At 43.0% G+C, this 9,217-nt stretch overlaps 1 protein-coding gene across 1 annotated transcript in view; it reads right to left on the reverse strand.

Annotated features, from left to right (window-relative positions):
* Positions 1 to 9,211, reverse strand: part of FXR2 (fragile X mental retardation, autosomal homolog 2) — an 18,650-nt gene extending 9,439 nt beyond the window's left edge. The window contains exons 1-5 of the mRNA XM_005878757.2: positions 9,130 to 9,211; positions 1,441 to 1,493; positions 982 to 1,075; positions 495 to 566; positions 231 to 379 (exon numbers count right to left, since the gene is read on the reverse strand). Coding sequence (XP_005878819.1) covers positions 231 to 379; positions 495 to 566; positions 982 to 1,075; positions 1,441 to 1,493; positions 9,130 to 9,210 — 449 coding nt within the window. The 5' untranslated portion in view covers position 9,211. The remainder of the gene's footprint in view (positions 1 to 230; positions 380 to 494; positions 567 to 981; positions 1,076 to 1,440; positions 1,494 to 9,129) is intronic.
* Between the last annotated feature and the right edge of the window lie 6 nt (positions 9,212 to 9,217).

A 9,217-nucleotide genomic window follows, 5' to 3' on the forward strand; every position in this document is an offset into this window, starting at 1 on the left:
CTCTAAAAAAAAAAATCAATGGAAAAAATATCCTCAGGTAAGGATGGGGGCCGGGGGGGGGGGGGGGCGGCATTTTAAGGGATGAAGAAAAACAAGAACTGGGAGCAAGAAGGGCTCTAGAGGGCCAAGGGAACAATAGACAAGACTGAAACTGGGAGAAATAAGGGCAGAAATGAGAGCTGTAAAGAGGGCCTGGGCCCACCACTACTCCCTACATCCCTCACACTTACGCTTCTCTCAGATCCTCAGGAACAGCCATGGTAACCTTGAAGAAGCTGCCTTTGGTTGCAAGGGGATTGGGATTAACTGGCCGAAGCCGTTCCAGGGTGACAATCTCATTGTAAGTGGCATCACAGGCAGCATATTCAATGACATAGAACTGACCAAAGGAAAGAAAGGAGAAGTTGTTGGATGACCTGAGTTTCTACCTCCCACCTTTCAATAACTAAAATATTTGTTTCAGCAGTTCTCCAAGGGCCTTCACAATCACTCACATCTCCCTTCATCATCCGCACCCGGGCCAGCCACCAGCCACAAGGCTCTTGCTCATTGGCTCGAGAATAAACCTGAAGGGAAGATAAAAATAAAAAAGATACTGAAGACCATCCACAAACATCAAGAATGGAATAAGCATTAAAATACTTGGGAGGTATCCTTAAACCAAGATAAAAGAAACTGGAGGAAGGAGCTGCTAATTAGAAATCAGAGAGCATTAGAATTTACATGCTGCTATAATAAATGAAAGGTAAATAATCCTCTGAAACTAGGAAACTCCCTGAGAGTTTGGTTGATCACAACAGAAATGGGCAGGGAACTGCTGCATTTCACTTGTCCATAGACTACCTGGCTGGATATAGTAGCTTAGCTTGGGGAGGAAGGAGAGTAAACCAACCAGGAAGGAGCCTAGGATACTGATATCAGGGTAAGGGGGATGCAGTGAGAAAAATGAAATTTAGAAAGGGTGGACTCCATGGACCTTACCTCCACCTCATCCCCTTCTGTGATCTCCTTATTATAGTCAGCTGGAGGTGGTAGCCGCACATCCCCAAAAGGAATTTGTCTCTCACTCTGCCAGCTACAAATGAAACGGTGATATGAAAGCTATTCAGGCTAATGTGGTTGCCCATTTCTTCAGGATTAGGTTATTGCCTCAAATCGCTGGGCAATTTCTACCTTCCCTGGTGATGAGAGGCTAAACCCCAGGCCTTACTCCATAATGGTATCTTCCATCTCTTGCTACCATCTAAATACTGGGTCAAATGATCCCCCTGCCCTCACTAAATTTTAGCCCTTTCCTCTCCTTCGATCCATATAAAGTTGCCCACCCAAACCCTTGGCTATCCCCTACCTATTACATGCCTCATGGGACTCAGCCCTGCCCTCTTCTCCACTCTCCTTCTAGGACCTAATATGCTAGATTCTCTATTCCCGAGGTCTTACTTGTTTTCAAAGAAGATGGTGACAGAGTCTTCATGGACATCCTTCACAAAGCCCTAGAATAAATTTTAAAACAAAGTAAAAAAAAAGAAAATAACAATTTACCACCATCTTAGCCATTAAGGGAACAGAGACATTGAGAGGCCCTTAAAAATATAGTTTTAGATGGGGACACAAGCAATCTAAAGATAGGGCCAGCAAAAAGCTGTACTGGAGAAAGAATATGAATATTGAGGTAGAGATAAAGGAGTGATATCAGCATGGAAAGAGATGTGGCAAAATCCACAAATAAGATGAGACAGAAAGTAGAGGGGGGCAAATCACTTGCATCAAAACAGCCTGGAAGCCCTAGCTGGTTTAGCTCAGTGGATAGAGCCTCAGCAGTTCGATTCTGATAGGTAAAGAGCTTGGTTGCAGGCTCTTCCCCGACCGGGGCCGTGGTTGGGTCGCGTGCGGGAGGCAACCAATTGATGTGTTTCTCTCACATAGAAGTTTCTCTCTGTCTTTCCCTTTCTCTTCCACTCTGCCTAAAAATCAATAGAAAAATATCCTCAGGTGAGGATTAACAAAAACAACAACAAACAAAAACCAGCCTGGAAACTGGTGGTCTACTATGGCTCCCACAGGGGACTTCCTATCTGTCTGATTTCTGTTGTGCTGAGTAGCTTGCCAGAATTCAATTAAAATACCAACAACATTCAGCAAGGCTAAGAATATCCCATGAGACAGCGTGAGGCTGTCCTGGAACACCTAGAGGACATCAGGATCTGCCAAGAAGAGACCAGGGTCTAGCTCCCCAATACAGCAAGAGACCTGAGCACACTTGGTGCCTTGATGCCTAGGTCTTAAGAGAATAAACAGAACATTGGAAAAATTAAAAATGGTAAACACAATTTACAGAAGAAAAAATTAGAACTTAAGAGATGTGAGATTTCTGAATGCTAGACTGTAATACTGCTAAGCATTTGAAAAGAATAATAAAATTTGTAGAAGACCCCAATCTTAAGATCATGATAAGGGAGAAGAACAGGGATGAGTAAATAGCTGGTCTACCTCCTACTTTCTATGTCCTCACTGCAGATGCCAAAGCTATGTGTCCTATGCTCCCAATTTCTGTACCTTCTCTTCCCATTTTCACATACTCAAAATTAAGGACAGTTAATTTTCATAAAGTCCAATTCATTAATTTTTAATTTTATGACTGAGCTTTTGGTTTCATGTCTAAGAAATCTTTGTCTAATCCAAGACCACAAAGGTATATATGTCTATGTCTTCTAGAAGTTTTATAGTTTTTATTTTACATTTAGGTCTACCGTCTATTTTGAGTTAAATTTTGTATATGATGCAAGATTATTAATAACAAAGTTCCTTTTTTACTTATAGATATCCAGTTGTTTAAAAGACTATCCTTTCTATACTGAATTGCCTTTAACTTCTGTGAAAAATCAGGAAATGTGCCCTAGCCAGTGTGGCTCAGTTGGTTGAGCATCATTCCATGCACTGAGACTCACTGGTTCGATTCCCAGTCAGGCATATGCCGGGTTGCAGGTTCGATCCCCAGTAGAGAGCGTACAGGAGGCGAATCAATGTTTCTCTCTTTGATGTTTCTCTCTCTAAACTCAATAAAAAACATTAAAATTTTTTTAAATAAAAAAATAATCAGGAAATGCAATTAATGTATGACAGAAAGTAGATGAGTGATTGGTGGAAGACTTGTGGGAGTGATAGGAAATGTTCATTATCCTGATTGTAGAAATGGATTATTATCCTATATAATAAAAGGCTAATATGCAAATTGCCCCCACGGGCAAGAGTTTGACAGACCGGGAGTCAGACATGCGCTGACCACCAAGGGGTGGTGCGGAACATGACGGGTGTCAGCAACGTGGCACCGGCAGTGGGCAGCAGTGAAGGCACTGCCGGTCCCAATGACCTCTGACGAGAGCGGGACCGTGGCGGGATGATGGAGCAGGTGAGCGGGTGGCACCAGGCCAAGGCAGGTGTGAGTAGGGGCCCGATCACCCTGCCAGTCACCCCACAGATCAGCCCTGATTGCCAGCCAGGCCTAGGGACTCTACCCGTGCACAAATTTTGTGCACCAGGCCTCTACTTCTAGTGTGTGTGTGTGTGTGTATATGTATATATTTATATCTATACATATGTTAAAACATAACAAATTGTACAATTTAGATATATGTACTTCATTGTACGCTGATTATACCTCAATAAAGCAGTTAAAAAAATTAGAGGATTCAGCCTGGCTGGACTGGCTCAGTTGGTTGAGTGTCCTCCTGTGCACTGAAAGATTGCCAGTTTTATTCCTGGTTGGGGCACATGCATGGGTTGCAGGTTTAACCCCCGGTCTGGGAGTATACAGAAGGCAGCTGATTGATTCTCATTTTCTCTCTCTCTCTCTCTCTCTCTCTCTCTCTTCCAATCTCTATGCATGTGTTCAGGTAAGGATTTAAAACAAAAATTTTAGGGGGTTCCAGCTTTGGTGTGACTCAGAGCATCATCCATACACTGAAAGGACCCAGGTTCAATTCCCAGTCAGGGCACATACGCAGGTTTCAGGCTGATCAATGTTTCTCTCTCACATCAATGTTTTCCTTTCTTTCTCTCTCTGAAATCAATGAAAACATCCTCGAGTGAAATATTTTTTTCTTAATTAGGGGGTTCAAAAGGCTATTCCTAAACTTTGCAGCTAAGGACAAAAGATTAGGAGAGAAAACACCAAAAACACACATTGTATCACTCCCACCTCACAGAACTGGTCAATCATAAACACTTATTATATTGCTGTTTCCTTATGGTGGGAAAATCTTAACCTAAATTTCACTCTTTTTAAAATATATATATTTTTTATTGATTTTAGAGAGAGGGAGAGGGATATAGATAGAAACAGCAATGAGAGAGAAACATCATTGGTTGGCTGCCTCCTGCATGCCGCCCCCGCCCCCCCCTCAATGGGGATTGAGCCCTCAATCCAGGAATGTGCCCTAACCAGGAATCAAATGGGTCGACGCTCAACTGCTGAGCCACACCTGTGGGGCTAAATTTCACTCTTAATACAAGCCATCTCTCTTCTTTCAGATTGGATCTTATTATGGAACCTTACTGCTGCCCAAAGCATTAGTACTACTGGTACTATCTGGCCCCTTCCTTATGCATGCTTTAACTTTCTCTGCCATTCCCTTCCCCAGAAACGTCTTTTCTACTCTTCATTCAGCTCCATCAATGCCCACTCCTACTATTCCCCATTCAAGTCTTCTGAAGCATTTTTATTCCTCACTACTTGCCTGAGTCCCTCTTCCTTTTCAGTTCTTCTCTTAGCTCATTAAGTTTCCTCCTCCGTCATCCACTAAAAAAAATAAATTTTAAATACTGTATCCCGGCCCTAACCGGTTTGGCTCAGTGGATAGTGTCAACCTGCGGACTGAAGGGTCCCGGGTTCGATTCCGGCCAAGGCCATGTACCTTGGTTGCAGGCACATCCCCAGTAGGGAGTGTGCAAGAGGCAGCTGATCGATGTTTCTCTCTCATCCATGTTTCTAACTCTCTATCCCTCTCTCTTCCTCTCTGTAAAAAAATCAATAAAATATATTAAATAAATAAATAAATAAATAAATACTGTATCCCGCCCTAGCCAGTTTGGCTCAATGGATAGAGCGTCAACCTGCGGACTGAAGGGTCCCGGGTTCGATTCCAGTCAAGGGCACATGCCTGGGTTGTGGGTTTGATCCCCAATAGGGGGATATGCAAGAAGCAGCCGATCAATGATTCTCTCTCATCATTGATGTATCTCTATCTCTCCCTATCCCTGCCTCTCTGAAAAATCAATAAAAATATATTTTAAAAAAATACTGTATCCCTTCCTCTTCTTTTCCCCCTTTATAAGGATGTGTCTGGACTTCTAGAAACATCAACCAGTTTCTTCAGCTGACTTCATTCAATTCTTTATCCAAAATGTTTATCTCCAAGCTTTAGAAATAGTTTATAAAGAGAGTTAGCTATTCTCAAAACATTTAGGGGTGAGATAAAAGGAGTGGAAGAGATATAAGAAAATTACTTGCCTACCTCTTTTGTAAAGAGATAACCATGCCTAGATATACCTATTCACAAAGTATATGCCTAAAGTTCTAACCCAATTCTTCTCCAACATATCAGAGTTGACCCTCAGGTGGAGGTAGCAATGACATCCTGGTTTTTCTAGCTACCATGATCCCCAAAGCAGAAATGTAGAACTCGGAATGGAGTTTTCACTCACATTACTCAGCAATTCAACCAAATGTCATTTACTCTTATATTTCCAGGGTCTTTTTCCTTCAAACATTCTCCAAGTTTTTACCTTAACTCCATTCATATTTCATTCCAGTCTCTGCTCCTTAATTCCACCAACATCCCCCTAGTTTTTTCCTCCAAATATACTAGTGGTAGACAGTGAGATCCCAGTTCTGCTTAATGCATGCTCATTGGGAAGATAAGCAGGTGAGTCTCCAAAGGATAACTCAATTCAGTGGCTATGGCATATCCTGGCTTTGGTTAATAGAGCCTAGGACTATACAGAAGGAGAAAGAGCCCTAGGTTCTTAGGTACTTTAGTTTCCTCAACATCTAAAAGATATGAAATTGATCTTGCCTTCAACCTATCTTCTAGTCCTGGGCTCTCAAAAGAGGGAGTTCTAGCAGAAAAGCAGTAAGGGTCTGGGTAAAAACCATGTGTTGAAGCTGAGAAAATAATGGGAATTAGGATTTCCAGGGAAGGTCTGGAAAGTTGGATGATTGTGCCCTGGAAGGTGAACAGATATTTTAGGAGAGTATAACTGAAAGAATAAAATACATTAAATTCTGACAGAAAAGAAAGAATTGACAAAAATAACTTAGATCCCAAACCTGACATTTTCAGTTCTTTCATGGTAGATCAAAAATAGGACCAAATTCTGAGAGCAGAAAAGGACCTTCCCAAATTTACAGTTCCAGAAGCAATGTACACACTCCTTGACCCACACACTAAAGTGTGCTGAGTCACGAATATTAAATCAGTAGCAAGGTCAGAATGGGTAAGTATATGGCACTGAAAGCTGAAGAAAAATTAGTCTGAATTTAGGGATTTTTTGTTGTTTTTAACTAAGGCATGGGGCAGAAAATTCTAAAGTGGCCAGAATAAAAAATCTGCATTACCTGGCTTTGGCTCAACTCTAATCTCTACTCCCTGATTCAAGGTATCCTGTCCCCCAATTCACCCAAGTCTACCATTGCCATAGCCACCAAGAGAAAAGGGAAAGATTCAGAAAAGAGATTTTCTGCTGGGTACGTATGTAGACAGGGAAACATCCCCCTTCCCAGTTGTCTCACAGTTCATTTGAACTGGATACCAATCTTTCCCAGCTGTGCTTGGCTCCCATGCTTCCTAGAACAAAAGCAAACATCATATTTTGATCTCAGACTCAATTTAAGAATCTAAGAATCTGGGGGTGGGAAAGACCTAGGTAAAAGAATAAGACACTGGGGGAAATGGGGCTAAAATCTTATGAGGACTGGTACTATAACAAAAGTAATACAAGTTTGGGGGAAAAGAATGAGACAAATGTACTCTCAGAATCAGAAAGGAATTAGAGATTTTGCCAAAGAAAACAGAAATGCTATGGAGGCAGCCTAGAAGAAAAAGTCCCATGAGTTAGAAAGAATGCAGAAAAAAATGACAAGAGATCAGCTGGGAGCTTCCTTCAGACATTGAATAAGGTGGTTCCTGGGGATTACATAGGAATATAGAAATATCAGGATAAAAAGGCAAAGACTTAAAGAGAGAATAAGATAGATAAATATGGGTACCCACAGGCATTAAATATAAAGAAATATGGCCAGGCTGGTATAGCTCAGTGGTTGAGCATAGACCCATGCAACGAAAGGTTGCTGATTCCCGGTCAGGGCACATGCCCAGGTTGCGGACTTGATCCCCTGTGAGAGGTGTGCAGGAGGCAGCCAATCAATGTTTCGCTCTCACATCAATATTTCTCTCTCTCCCTCTCCCTCCCTCTCTCTCTCTAAAAATCAATTTTAAAAAAAAAAGAAATCTGGTGAGGGTAGTAAGAGAGAAATAGGCTTTTGGAGTGGGTAAAGAATGACTATGCTGAACTTATCAATTGAAGCTGGGGTAGAAACCTTCCATTCCAAGGGCAAACAGGAGACCCTTTCCATGGTAAGATATGACTTCACAGGGAAGGAGTTGGAGAAAGTCATTTCCAAGGGCATGAAGGTGGAGAGTTCTATTATGGGATAAAGGCTTAAGAGGAAGTGAAGGAAATGCAGCTCTTCTCACAAGTGATGTTATCAGGAGATATCTCTGCTCTTGCTCCTCAGGGTAAAATAAAAGAATAAGACAGGAATCAAAAGCCTGAGCATAATTCCAAGCATAAAGTCCAAAATGTTTCAAAATAACAAGTCACACAAAGAAAAAATCCTGAGACAAGAGGAGTCTCTTTCAGACTTAATCTAAAAGTTAAAAAAAATGTCCTAGAAAGTGGATTCAGGACAAAGAAGGTAGTAGTGAAAGAAGTTCTAAAGAACCAAATCCTGGGAAAGGGCAAGATAGTCCCCTTCTTCAAAAAAGCTTTATCAGTCCCGCCAGCATGGCTCAGTGTTTGAGCGTTGACCTATGAACCAGGAGGTCACGGTTTGATTCCGGTCGGGCAGGGTTGCAGGCTCGACCCCCAGTGCGTGTGCAGGAGGCAGCCAATCAATGATTCTCGCTCATCATTGATGTTTCTATCTCTCTCCCTCTCTCTTCCTCTCTGACATCAATAAAAATAAATTATTTTTTAAAAAAGACTACATCAGATTCCCAAACTGGGAGAGTTGGCTGTAAGTCTTCTAGAAGTGGAAATCCTTAAGAAGATAAACGGAATCCTCATGAATCCCCCATCTCTTTTACAGACCTTAAATATGAAACTTACATTCCTCAAGATGAAGAAACTATACGAATGACTTCAATGTATCTGAGATCAAAGTGAGATGATGAAGACAAACCCATCCTTGGCTTAGAAGGGTAGACCAGCTAGCTCTCAGATAAAGGGGTGGGGTGGCATACTTGTGCAAAGATGCCACCTTCTGGCTAAGAGGCAACTTAACTGGTACAATCCACAGTTCCCGAGGTCAAAGATACCAAATGTCACAGACTTTGACAATTTATCCTTCCGTGGGTCGGGAACAGAGATATAAGATGAAAGTGGGGTGCCTTCCAGCGCCAGGAGGTAAAGGCCTCTGGAGGAAGATAGATAAAAGGATATAATGTAGAACGGCCTTCCCAAGGGGGCTATAGAAAAAGAATAAAGAGAATTCTCCATGTGCTCGGACTGTGGGGAAAATGTGATTCAAGTCTAAGACAGGTCTCCTGCGAGGACACAGGTAAAGTCAGCAGACACTGGGCAAAGGGGGCCTGGGGGGTGGGAGGGCCCATCCAAGCACAGTGATGCCCTGATGTCCGTTCTCTCTGGGATGGGGTGAGGCAGGTGTGACAGAAGGGCCCAAAAGGAGAGGATGGGATAAAGTTCCGAGGTCTCCCCAGGAGGCTGCGGTGGGAGCCGGGTCTGCGGCTCTGAGGACTCAGCTCGGCAGCTCGATCCCGCCCCCTCTTCCTCGCTCAGGCCCGCGGTGCGGGCTGAGGAAAGGTGTCCCGGGCCGGTGCGCCGTCTCACCTTGTAGAAGGCCCCGTTGGAGCCGCGCACCTCGACGGGCAGTCCTGGTTCCACGTCTCCCCCGGAAGCCGGGCTGCCCATGGCGCCG

Source organism: Myotis brandtii, unplaced genomic scaffold (assembly GCF_000412655.1).
Source record: "Myotis brandtii unplaced genomic scaffold, ASM41265v1 scaffold573, whole genome shotgun sequence".
NCBI classification, from domain to species: Eukaryota; Metazoa; Chordata; class Mammalia; order Chiroptera; family Vespertilionidae; genus Myotis; species Myotis brandtii.